The sequence below is a fragment of the Paramisgurnus dabryanus genome, chromosome 20, assembly GCF_030506205.2.
Source record: "Paramisgurnus dabryanus chromosome 20, PD_genome_1.1, whole genome shotgun sequence".
Taxonomy (NCBI): domain Eukaryota; kingdom Metazoa; phylum Chordata; class Actinopteri; order Cypriniformes; family Cobitidae; genus Paramisgurnus; species Paramisgurnus dabryanus.
In genome coordinates, this window is record NC_133356.1 from 31,297,107 (window position 1) to 31,311,128 (window position 14,022).

General features: G+C 36.0%; 1 protein-coding gene across 1 annotated transcript in view; it reads left to right on the forward strand.

The window, feature by feature from the left end:
• Nucleotides 1-13,818, forward strand: part of csmd1a (CUB and Sushi multiple domains 1a) — a 667,584-nt gene extending 653,766 nt beyond the window's left edge. The window contains exons 64-70 of the mRNA XM_065250481.2: nucleotides 305-484; nucleotides 1,029-1,091; nucleotides 4,804-4,965; nucleotides 6,075-6,187; nucleotides 6,850-6,937; nucleotides 8,154-8,286; nucleotides 11,456-13,818. Coding sequence (XP_065106553.1) covers nucleotides 305-484; nucleotides 1,029-1,091; nucleotides 4,804-4,965; nucleotides 6,075-6,187; nucleotides 6,850-6,937; nucleotides 8,154-8,286; nucleotides 11,456-11,615 — 899 coding nt within the window. The 3' untranslated portion in view covers nucleotides 11,616-13,818. The remainder of the gene's footprint in view (nucleotides 1-304; nucleotides 485-1,028; nucleotides 1,092-4,803; nucleotides 4,966-6,074; nucleotides 6,188-6,849; nucleotides 6,938-8,153; nucleotides 8,287-11,455) is intronic.
• Nucleotides 13,819-14,022: the final 204 nt, after the last annotated feature.

The following is a 14,022-nucleotide window of genomic DNA, read 5'->3' on the forward strand; positions in this document are numbered from 1 at the left end:
TGGCCAAAAATGTATAATGTATAGAAAACAAATAAAATGTATAGACATTCAGGTTTGTTTTGTTAAACCCTTTTTATTCAAAACACGTGAAAATTGTCATTGGAGTTCTTTCGGTGGGAGCGTTGGTGGTGTTCAGACATGGTAAAGCTGTCACGCTGGTGATGTCATAAAAGTGATGCTTGGGTACAAATGTCACCTTGTGTCTTTGCATCATCAGAGTACACTTCAGGGTTTATGTGACGTTAAGAGACCAGCAGTCCTGTCATAGCAAGTGTTCACTGAATCTGATTCTCTGTCTTTTCAGCACACGCCTGTAGGCAGCCCGAGACGCCGTCTCACGTAGACGTAAAGGCTATAGATCTGCCCACCATAGGCTACACACTTATGTATACCTGCCAAGATGGCTTCTATTTATCTGGAGGATCAGAACACAGAACCTGCAAAGCAGATGGGAAGTGGTCAGGCAAACCACCAGTCTGCAAAGGTAATAAAGAAATTGGGTTGGTTGAATATTAATACTTCAGCCAGAAACACAAGACAGCGGTGTGCGTTGGGAATACCTTATTTGCATTTGCTAAACAAAGCACTTTATGCCATCTGTTTGGCAGTTCTCTTTGCAGTGCATTTGAAGTGTGTATCGGCCAATAATCTGTATCGGTCGATAAATTCTTGTTTCACACTATCAACAGGACATTCATGGCCAATATATCCTGTCAATCAAAAGAGAAATGTTTAATATTAATGGTCATTATACTGTAAGAATGAATAACACTCAGAAAATTTGATCTGCAAAATTTAGTTAACGCAAGATAATGTACTGTCGGCATCAGCAGATATCAATCTGAATAATCGAACATTTTTGGATATCATAAATCAATTATATATATTTCCATAACTGTATGGTATTACTTGGTGTCAAACTGACATTGAATTGATTCATTCTCAAAGAAATGCGATTTATTGTCATTGCTTTGGTGCAGATTGGATCTGCAAATTTCAAATGATCAATTATTTGCTCTTTTTCCTAGTTGGACCAAAAATAAACAGCAAATCAAACGAGGACCCCGACCTGCAGAAAAACAAGATTCGCGGTATGAAACCTTTTCTAATTTTCTCTTAATTGTCATCAGAAATATAGCCCTGGCCCCATAGTGAAATACTGGACTTATAATGTTGCATTTTTGATAATGAGCAACTTATAAAGCCATAGTGAAGTTAAAGAAGCATGTCATTTTTTAAGTTATTACATAACATTTTTAAACCAACCATACTTTGCAATGACATCTTAAAGTAAGCCATAGAACTTCTCTGAAGAGTGTAATCTCTATGAAAACATTTGTTTGCATGGTACGGCCTGACAACTTCTGGTGTGTGAATTTGTTTGAATTTGGACTGCCTGTCCAAAATAAGTGTTTAGGGAGTCCAAAAACAGTCCCTGTTAGTTGCCTGTTAGAGGCACAGGTAACACTTTATTTCGATAGTCCACTTTAGACATTTTACTAACTATAAGTAACTTTGAAACTACTTATCAACTACCAATCTTTAGAGAATTAGTAGACTGTCTGCTTAATATCTACTAACACTTAATTGTGATGATATCTCAACAGACATTCAACTGTCTATAAGTATCTTTGCAGGTGCATGTCATCTTATTCCACTAACCCAAACCTCTTCCCTAACCCCAACCCTTACACTCTACTAATACACTAATGACAGTTAGTTGACGTATAGTTGCAAATTATTGAAAGTTAGTTGACATGTAGTTGCAAAGTTATTTATAGTTAGTAGAATGTCTAAACTGGACTATCAAAATAAAGTGAAACCGAGGCACAGAAATTAAAAACATCCCCATTAACCTATAGATGGAATCAGCAGCAACAACATAAACAAACAGCTTTTGTGGGCTAAACGTAACTTCCAGTAGACTTTCACGTAGAATCAATAACAACCTTTTACAGTGGTTTATTTCTATTAATGAGATAAATAAATGACAAGTAAATTACCTTTGTTTATGTGTCATATCTAACACGTATAAACTATTACACCGATTTAACATTACTGTGTAAAATTAAAGGTGACATATCATGAAAATCTGACTTTTTCTATGTTTAAGTGCTATAATTGGGTCCCCAGTACTTTTATCAACCTAGAAAATGTGTAAAATAACAAATCCATTGACTTAGTTTTAAAAACGATTCTCTTCAAGCATGTGAAAAAAAGGTCTCAAAAATTTGGCTCCCCTTGTGACGGATCATCTTATAATAACACCGCCCCTTAATCTAGATCAGCTCATTTGCATTTAACAGGACACACACAAAACAGCAAATTTTTGCTTAGACCTACAAATTGGCAATTTTAATATGCTATAATAAATTACCTGTGGGGTATTTTGAGCTAAAACTTCACATACGTACTCTGGGGACACCACAAATTTATTTGACATATAAAAAAGTCTTCTGAAATGTCCCTTTATGTATACAATGTTAGCTACAGGTCCTTAAAACAACACAGTTGTGATCCATGCTCATTATCTCCTCTCGTCTTAAGCAAACTAAAACATTTTATTTTCGACAAGGTATTTGTTTCAGAGATTAGTTTAACTGCCAGACCAATAAATAAATACAGACCGGGTTTAGACGCGTAACTTTGACAACATGTGTGCGTCCGATGTATGAATTACATAACATTCATGTAATTCATAGCATTCATAGCAGATGAATTTCATAGCATTTTACAAAACATGAAATATCTGTAAACAAATGATGCTACAGTAACTGTCCAACCATGAAAAAAATAATTCATAGATTTTTTTAAAGGGATAGTTCGGCCAAAAATGATATTAAATCCATGATTTACTCACCCCCAAGCTGTCCGAGATGCATATGTCCATTATTTTTCAGACGAACACATTTTCAGTTATTTTAGAAAATGTTTTAGATCTTTCAGTTAATCAAATGTAAAGTTACGGGGTCCAGGTCCTTCAAGTCCAAAGAATGTGCATCCATCCTTCACAAAAATAAATCCAAACGGCTCCACAATGATAAACAAAGGTCTTCTGAGGGTAATCCGCACCGTTTTGTTGTAGAAATATCCATTAAAACTTTATAAACGAAAATAACTACCGCCATCTTAGACTCCTCTGTATTCAGGAGAGAGTATTAGCGTAGTGTACGCATTTTTCTTAGTGACGTATGACAAATTCGGAGGGCGGGGGCACAGAGCAGCAGCAGAGTAGCCTCCGTAAACTGCGTATGTTTTCATCTTGAATGCGGACGCGACTAAGATGGCAGCATTACCAGAAACTAGTGATTTTAGTTTATAAAGTTTTAAATGTGTATATTTCTACAACAACACCGCACGGATTACCCTCTGAAGGCCTTTGTTTATCATCCTGGAGCCGTTTGGATTTATTTTGTGAAGGAAGTATGCAAATTTCTGGGACTTAAAGGAGAGGACCCTGTAACATTACATTTAATCAACTGAAAGATCTAAAACATTTTCTAAAATAACTGAAAATGTGCTCATCTGAAAATGGACATATGCATCTCGGACGGCTTGGGGGTGAGTAAATCATGGGTTTAATATCATTTTTGGCCGAACTATCCCTTTAAAGTACCTGTAAGTGGTTGCGTGCAATTAAATTATTTACATTTAGATATATGCATTTAATTGAACTTACTTAAATGTTTGAGAAATGCTACTATTATCTAATCATGTTAGTTCTACTCAGATTTCAAAATATAATGTTTAGCAATATTGCTTTAATAAAACACAAATTATTAATGTAGTCCCAACTTTAATAGGCTAAGTCATGTTCACATACAGTATTGTGCAAAAGTCTTAGGCCATCATGCCAGAATTAGATTTGTTGTTTTTGCAATGTTAAAGTGATCATATATAATTATTTCTCAGTCTCTTTAATAGAATACAGAACATGTGTATATAGTATTAAAAACTGTATAAAAATGTAAACTGATGTGTCAAGTTTTTAGGGTAAACTCCCCTTCCACTTAAGCAATATGAGGAAACTGCTGGTTCTCTTAATCCTAAAGAAAATTAAATCCTAATTTCTCATTGTAAAGAAATTAGTCTTTTTACTTCACTCAGCTCAAAAACGCCCAAGATGTGTTTAGTGCCAAGAGAGGTCAACACTAAACACAGACAATGCCTAAAGAAGACATTTAGTCCTGAAAATTATTATTATTATTTTTTTGTACACGTTTCCTGTATTTTCTGTTTGTATCTTAATAAAATACATTAAAAATAAATATGGATAGACATTAAAACTTCTAAAACAACAAGTCTGGTGGTTGTGGCCTAAGACTTTTGCACAGTACTGTAGGTTGATTTAAAACACATGTGATATGCCTAGAAACCACTTAATATTATTATTTTCATTGATATTGTAATGGATTTTTAATTGTTAAATTTAATTAGGGTCAGAGCCGTTTTTTTCAGTGAATGATTTACTGTTGTCAAGCTGATTTTTGATGAATCTATGAAATCAGTTCTCCTTAACTTCACACAGGTGTCTTAGTATATTCGCAGATGTAGTTTATCACCTTATTAACTATAAACATGTACTACTTACAACTAGAGAGTGTCCAAAAGCTTTTCATAAAAACTGTGTTCTTAAAAGTGTTTTGTGTTATATTTCTTTTAAATAAATGCTGCTTGGTTACATAATGTCATTACATTTATACATTAGGCGTGTGTCCAAGTTCTTTGGGAACCACTTTATCTTCCCAGTATGTGTTGTGTGGCTTGATGAAGTGATTTTGATGCCGGTGTTGTTGTGTTTAGTCCCAGCAGATGTGTTCTCATTGAATTCTGGTTGGGTTGGATTCTATGAGTATCTGGGGAAGAGACAGACTGCCACAATAACAGTCAATGCATTCAATGGCACGACCAGCAGGGTGAATGTCACTCTTCTAGAACAGAGCGGGGTGCAGATTAAACTGTCTGGTGAGTTGAATTTTCCACCAGGTTTCGGAGTCATATTTCATAAACTGAATCAAGCTGTGTGGTTTTGTTGTATCTGATAAACATGATTTTACCATATAAGATGTTTTTCTGCATCTATATCCTTGTTCGTCCTAAAACAACATTCGTATAGATTTATCAGATTTAGAGATGGGTGAGGGCTACAGCGAAGGGCTTTCTCTGTGATATGATATGTTTTTGTTAGGGGTAGGATTGTTGTTTGCAATCCAGGATTGCAAAATCATATTGCATCAATATAAATGTGATGCAATCAAACTAATACATTTTATATTAGTTTTAGTGTTTTGAATTTAAGTGCCTTTAAAGCTTAAATTTTGACTCAAGACTTGTCACAAATAATAATTTGGCTTGTTTCTTTTAATTCCAAATAAAAAGTGAAAGTGATAAACTCTTTTTGTATATTTAATTCACTGGATTACACAAAGATAGAAATCACCACATAGAATGCTCAACAATAACTATATTACGTATATATACCGTTGCATTCATATAAAACTTTACAGTGTTGTAAGATTTACCATAGATCACACCAGCAACTCTTAGAGGACACTAGAAATGTGACTAATAACTGTTGAAGCAGCAATATGACTGCAATAAAGTCTGAAATGTCGACTTGCGTGAATCTATTTAACTATTTAATACTCTTATAATCAAGTATGTGCTGACGGAGAAGAGTTTTCATGTTTTAATTAAATTAGTGTGGCATCTTATTTCTTCCTTTACTCCCAATCTCCCATCAGTGCCAAGATAGAAGAGTTTTTGATAGCTGAATGTGTTTGCATTTACCTTTAAATATTTTACACACTTCAGGCACTGTAAGCAGTTTTTTAATGAAATAGCACACATACATTTTCTACTTTACCTGACAGATATCACTTTAATAGGTGCTGAGATATCATGCTCGTCTTTTCGCAACAGCACCTAGGCTAGGCTGGTGAAACGCCCAAAAAGAAAAGTCAGGGAGCTTTTTCCTCCAAACAGAAATGCTCTCTGCCTTTTCTGAGACCACAGTTAAGTTTGTTCTCTCTGTTCATCTTTTCATTTATGGTTTTCTTTGTGTTGTTATACAGGAACTTACAAAAAAGAAGAAAACCATCTATTACTGAAAGTTTACCAGATAAGAGGCCCAACAGAACAATATTTTAGTAAATTCAAAAATGATAACTGGGCAATGGATGGATATGTAAGTATATCAAGGCTGGCATAATATAATTCAAACATTTCCATTCTTAATAGATAAGTATATTCTAGCAAAACTGAATAGGGATTTAATACATTAGTGCAGTGGTCTCCAACATGGTGCTCACAGGCAATAGGTTGCCCGCACAGTCTTTGAGATGCCCGCTAAAGCAATTCGATTAAGCCTCAATTTTAATATCTATTTATTACATATTTTTTATTAGCTTGACTTCTTTATGTAATTAGTTTTGAGTAGACTATATCATAAAAGTAGCCCCTTGCTCACAAAAAGGTTGGAGACCCCTGGTTTAGTGTATGTGACGTTCTTATACTAGTCAGGCCTTACACAATTGCCAGATCAGGTTTGTTTTGTTAAACCCTTTGCTTGTTTTTATTCAAAAACACTGCACGTGGAAATTAGATTTTTTTGGTGGGGATGGGGGTGTTCAACATCATGTTTCAGTAAAGTTTAGCTTTATTACAGTGCTTTGTATTTTAAATCAATGTGTGTTTTTTTTTTTGATGAGTCATGATTTCTTCATTATTAAAAGACTTTTATCTCTGACAATCTAGAAAGACATTTGACAGACTTTGTTCAATAGCATCATGCCATCTCTAAATGCATTAACAAGATATGCTCTGTTTTTCTGTTTTGTTGTTGTATAGGTGACGGCTGAATCAGAGAAGAAAATGTTTGTTTACCAGGGTCACATTCACAGTAAAGATTTCGGAAAGTTTCAATTAACAAGACAAGGTATTTTGTGTGTACTTTTTTTTTTGCATACCGTACATTATTATAGCTCCTCTCTGCCCAGTCTTTCCAAAACACTCTTGATTTTTTGGGTCAATATCACTATAAAGCGCATTTTGCTGTCCTCATCAGAATCACATCGTCATCGTGAATATAATCCAAAATAATGAAATTCTGAGGTTTTATTATAAATGGCCAAACATTTACATTTACACATACACGTTCAAAGAGAAGTCTCTTGAAATATGTTTTACCATTGTTTTTTTTTTTTTGATTGGATGTATGCAATTTTGTCATTTCCCAGACACTGCTCAGCTAACTTTAGTGAGTGTAAAAAGTGAATAAATTATCTAAGATTCAAAAACGTTTAGATTTTTCTTATTGTCCTCCACAAGTTTAGTCATATTTATAAGTATGGAATAATTGACAATGGGCCATTGAATGATAAGAAAATTATTTCAAAATAATTCAAAGGACCGGAGTCAATTATTCCTCTTATACCACAGTTACCACAAACATTGCTCTGGTGCCTTTTTTTGAAACATTTGACAAGTTAGGTGTGCGGTTATCTGAAATTAATGCATACCCATGGAACATTTCTTAGCCAATCAGAATACAGCATTCAACAGACCCGTGGTATAAATTTTATGAAATTTTCATAATAATATTAAGTATTTTGCATTTATACGTTTGCATGACAGGGATATTTGTATGGTGTTTGCTTGCCGTATAAAAAGTGCTGGAGCTTGACCAATATGCATTTCTAAAAGCCTAAGGTCTCCTTAATACAAGACATATGAAGTTAAACAGAAAATCTCAGATTTTGGGGGGGATTGGCAGTCTCAAAGGCACTTTATAGTGATATTAACCCTTTTCCAACCTCATCGTTCTGAAAGCGCAGTGTGCTCTGATAGGCCAGCTGACGCAGTGTGTTGTGATTGGCTAAATACCTCAAGCATGTGCCGGAAATGTCACACCCCTTACCGTACCATAATCGGATACTTTTGGACTCTTCCAGGTGTCTAGGGTTATTTGGTTTTAGACTTTGAGTTTTGTAACTTTGCAGATCTTATACATGCACCAACAGCTACAAAACACACAAAAAAAGGAAAACATGAAATCGCATCATATGACCCCTTTAACATATAACTAATAAATATTTGAAATATAGGGATTGCTTACAAATTCTGAACATTCTTGTTTTCTTACTGTCCCTCAGGTCTTATCACTACAGATATGGATTCATCTAATCCTAACTACGGCACAAACAGCAGCTCGGTGGCCGCTGCCATCCTAGTGCCCTTTTTTGCGCTGATATTATCAGGGTTTGCCTTTTACCTCTACAAACACAGGTAAGCGATGCCGTTTACTGCGATGATGTTGTTAGATGTGAGCAGTATTGTATCGCTGCAGTCGTGGGAAACTCCTGTGCCTATAATTGTGAGTGATATCGCCAATGCCTGCAGTCAGTTAGTAATTAAACTCTGCAAGCAATAAATACCATTGAGTTCACATAAAAGCAATTTCATAATAAAAACATGGGAGTTTTCCTACATAAACAAAAGAATGTGACAAAATTGTCATGAAGCATGACAGTTCCCAGATAATAAAATGAATAAAAAATTGGCAGGGCACTATCACATGGCACAGATGACAATGAGAGATCCAAAGACCTGGCCATCTCCAGGTAAGACCCCAGAAACTAATGCAACAGGCAAGACCCCTTTACCTCCCCACCTTCATTGTCTGCATTTTATTTCCAATACATCATTACTATCAACCCTAATTTGATCGACTAAAAATCATTGTTTCTTTCTGTTTATGTACATTTGACAGTTTGTTTGTTTATTTATTTTAAGAATATCTGACCAAGAGCATAAATCATATTATCAAAAGCCAGCTGAGGTAAAGCTCAATGGGTTACATTAGTCAAATTTTAGAGCATGAAGGAGTCGGTGACCTTTGGAAAATGTGCTTTGCTTTGGTTTTAATTATTGCTGGGAGGAGGACGCAGTATTTTTATTAAAAAAGGGAGAGGAATTTTGAATGGGTGGTCATACAAATTTTAATATGGGTTGTGGCCAACAGTCATAATTGTTTTCTACTCATTATCATTTGTGTTTTGACATCTGATGCATCTTTGATATCACGTTGCTTTGTTTGTGCTGGTATTTCTAGTTTCTCCTGGTGATCTAAACATAATCACGGCAAAATCTTCTGGGTAGAATAGTCTCCAAATGTGCTCAGAAAGGTTTAGTTCTCCAAACATTTCCTCACAATTGTGTTTCAAACTCTTGAGTTTTCTATTCAACAAAATTAAATGTTTATGTATATTACCCTACAAAAAAAAAAAGGATAAAAGCGAAGCAGGAAAGTGTTGTGAAAGCAGTTCATATGACTTGTGGGCTATATTCCTAATCTTTTTAAGGGACAGTGTATTTTAGGGCTGCACGATAAATCACATGCGATTGTCATGCGTATCTCGTCAGTAAAGCCGGTTCCTTGATTCAATTTCCATCACCTGCTTTTGGATGGAGCGGCATTTACTACACAAAGCTGTAGTTCTCTGACCATCGGAGCAATTTCACATTCATCATCGCAGACATATATCCTCTTATGAAAATTAACCATGGTTTACTACAGTTAACTCGTTCTCCACCATTGACGAGTTAACTTGTCAATTGAGACACCTACAATTTTTGTTCTCAAGTCTCACATTTTATTATGAACATCAAATGATGAGCACACAAAAATTATTGATGACTGTACACACCCTTTGAATGACAACTTTGAGTGGATGCCCCTTGGGCGACGTTTAAGATCAATGAGATGTTCCACAAACCGGTACAAATTTACTTTCGTGCCCGAAGCAATAGGGTTATGTAACAAATGTAGTTGATTTAGATTAATTATTATTTTTTTTCCTTTTTGATGTTTAGTTGTATGTGTGAAGCACCACGATAGCCTGAATTAATTGCCCCAAGGGGATAAATAAAGCTCTAAACTCAAAAGAAAATGCTTCCATGCCAATGACGCGTATTTCCTGCTTTTCACGATACCGCTATTATCCACCAGATGGCACTTTTCCGCAACTTATAAAACCTGGAAGTATCGCCTTATGGCAAACAGCTGTATGTCCATGTAAGTTTTGAGAATCGCTCTGCATCTGATCTCTATGAAATTTGTGTTTTGAAGAAACCTATCCATATTTGAGAGTTGACAAAAAGAGAACTAAAGAAGGTATACATTTTTTGTTTAAAAGCAGAGGGTATGTTCTTTCATTTGATATATTGTATGTTTATTTAAAGAAAAACATTTTCTGGAAGGCATTTAACGTTTGTTACACTATGATTACTGTAGTAAAACCATAGTTTTGCTTATAGTAATCAATAAACCATAAAACCATTGGTACTACACCTTGACCACAAAAAAAAACATGGTTCATTTTCGTAAGGGTCCTGCAATAATGAATGCGATACGGCTCAGCTTGTAAGTGAACTAAGGCCCTGTCCCAAATGGCACAATCTGGACTTGTGGACTTCCTCAGAGTCCATACTTTAATGACATGTAGTGCAGACCTTAGGGATCCTTGAAGCGAGAGGGCGCACCAGAGTCGTATTTTGGGACAGACTCAAGCATCACGCCGGAAATAGAAAGATAAGTTGCCCATCAGTGTGAACTCCTCCCATCCGTCGTCTGATTCACAAAGGACTTCTGGGTTGGTAAAGTGCGCAAAGCCTGCTGCAGTGCGGGCTTCACCAAAGATCACATCAAGGGTGCAAAGTAGGCGCTGATGAGCACACTTCGGAGCTTTAAAATGATGGATGGGATACCCTACGGACTTGTAGACTAAGCGAGCATGCGCAATTTAAGGCGAAAGTCCACATGAAGTGTGCCATTTGGGACAGGGCCTAAGGCTTTGTGTAGTAAATGCCACTTCATCTGAAAGCAGGTGATGGCGTTTTACTACTAATCAAGAAACCGGCTTTACTGACGAGATGCACATGACAATCACATGCGATTTAGCCCTACTGTATTTGTGGTAATGACAACTTGAATTCCTTACTCAAAGCTTAAAGACAGAGATGTTGAAATCCATTTATGGTATATTTGTGTTGCCTTTTGTCATTTTTAAAGTGTTTTGGTGCTTTACTAAAGGCCATCTGGTGTTGGTGTATATAATAAAACAGATTAGACTTTGTGCATAACATGACGATAGCAGATGATAAAAAAGTTTGGTTTTTGGGTAACCATTGTGTTTTCTAGTGAAAAGTGTTAGTAGACTGTATGGAACTATAGTCATTCAATTTAACCTGCTAACACATTTGTCACTTTGCATTGTTGGTTGAGAGCAGCATGTTCTTTAGTTTAAAACTTCTTTTAACTTTTCTAATGTTTGTGTTGTTCCTCCATAAATAGAAAATAAAAAACACACCCCAATGTGCCACTCGTACAGTACAAAATGTTTCTGTACATACTGTACTGTTTACTTATCTACGTGCCTTTTATTTTCATTTTCAGAACAAGACCAAAAGTTCAGTACAATGGATACGCAGGTCACGAGAACACAAACGGACAAGCTTCATTTGAAAATCCCATGTACGATACAAACATGAAGCCGACCGAAGCGAAGGCTGTGAGGTTTGATACGACCCTCAATACAGTCTGCACAGTAGTATAGCCTTCATTATTAGCTGTGGGCCAGCGCCCTGCAATGCCTCATGGGTAAACAGCAGAACGCTCCGTCCAAGACACCGACACTCCTTTACGACTGACTGCACTTTGCTATGGATGCCGAGTTTTATCACGAGCTTACAATAGACATATAAGCTGAATTGAAAACAAAGACTATTTTTTTACAGACAAATTGCAAAACTGGATAAAAATACAACAAGGAAAGAAGACTTTTCAAAGAAGCTCACTTGACACATTTGGGCAGAACCGAGGTCAACGTTCTTTCTGGGATCCGTACCATATGTGGCACTTAAAGGATGAAGTTTTTTTTTTCCTTTTATCTTGAGTTTTTTCTATGTATTTCCCACATCAAAGAAACTTCCTGGGAAAGATACTGCAGAGTCTTTGAACGCCACAAAGTTGTTGACACAATGTTTTTTCTTCAGTGAAGACAAACCACAAATCAAGAAAGCAACTGGACTATTGTGGCTCAGCACACTTGAAGAGATGTTCACCGAGACGGTGACAAAATGCTACCGCGAGCTGGAAATGAGACCGCATCTCCGGGTTGCGGATGGAAACGTCAACCGGTGTGTTGAAAAAAATACAAACTTTATCGCACAAATTTTGCACTAGTATGAAATGGATGTGAAACCAGTGTATTGGAAGAAACAAACGAATCGAAAAAATGAAATACAGGGTTTTACTAACCATATGTATATAAACATAAACAACCCATATCCATAGAGAGCATGATGTCATGCAACGGCTATCAAGAGAGACTGGATTTATTTTTCGAAACAAAGTTCTGTTTATGTTTACAATGTGACGAGGACACAACTGAATCTTTAAAAAATCCACACTTTTGATCAGTTACAATCATTTTTATTTTTTTATGTATTCAATATAGCACATATGTTTATGACATCATTTCTGGCATGTCGAGTCATAGCAAACGTAAACAATCGGACAAATGACATTACGTGACGTTTAAAATCATAATAGCTTTGCTTACCGGTTTGCTTTCTTGACTTACGAAATATACCTCGTGCGAAAGAACGTGACATTGATGGCGCAAATCTTGATTTCGTTTCTAAGCTGTGTGCGGATGCCTATAGGGGATCGATGGGAGCCCGCAAGTTTTCCCAATCTGAACCAGTAGATGTCCACACCCTTCATTCCCACCTGAGATATAAATCAGCTGGGTTTAGATCAAACTTGTTCTCGAAGAAACACTGCCTTATTAGATTCAGAAGCATGACTGGCCCATACCGGTTCCCAGTGACCCATATCATCAGTACTTTAACCTAGTTTAAGAGCGTAGGGCTGCTGGGGTGCATATTCACTGTGATTTAAATGTCATGATCACGCTGATATAAGTGCATGTGCTGAAACTGTATGTGCTCCCATTTCTCCGTGTGAACTACTGTTGCCTGTATCTTCAACGCTGTTGCCGTATGCACTTGCGCTTCTGCACATCAATGGCTAATAGCATAAAATGTGCACAAAGACATCATTGTAGATTTTCTATTGGATATCAGATATCATTTTCACATCGATTGTATTTTCAATCAAAAAAAAAGTTTAGTTTCGTCGAGTCACGCTCTCAGATCGGATCGTTTTCATGTGTGTGTGTGTCTTGAATTAGCCGAGATTAGCGCAACCGGACTGCGTTTATTTTTCTTTCTGTCACGCTGCAACGTTTGGTTTTGCAGATAATCCACGTCTTGCCTTTTCTCAGGCTTGCTGCAATAATGTTTCTTTGTTTTGTACATTTTAGTTTTCTCACGACTGTAAAATAGTTTTGCGACTGTCAAGCTGTAAAAGCGCATTCCCACCAACGATCATGTCATGCCACTCCATTGTCATTCGGTCATGTGCTGCTGACTTGAAGTAGGTGCAAAAGAGATGTTTTTGTACAGAAATATATTTTTTATGCAAAATTTGTAAAATTATTAAATATGCTGTACTTTTTGATTAATGTAGGTAAAATTGTTAAAATAAATGTTTTTACTGTATAAAAATGTAAATTAATTGTTTATCTACCCATAAGTATATATCTATGGTTTAAATTTTCCAACAAATGTCAATATGTACGAGCTTTTATAAAATATTCAGCTCGTATGTGTTCTTTGACGTGAGAACAATGATGAACCCTAGACAAACTGTACTGCAGATTGGTAAATGACAAATATTTTGAAAAGTATTATTTGAGATAAATATTAAACTTTTTCTTAAAGTACACTTTCTGTTTTCTTTAAAGTGAATTTCATGTCATCTCTGTGCTGGGAATTTGCTGGTCGTTTGGCATTGTTATATCATTTTAAATTTAACGCTCAGGCTGTTTCTCAAAATGCGTTCTTCAGAGATCTTGCATCCTTGTGTTCTCGCTCTACGTCATCATTAACCGTCGA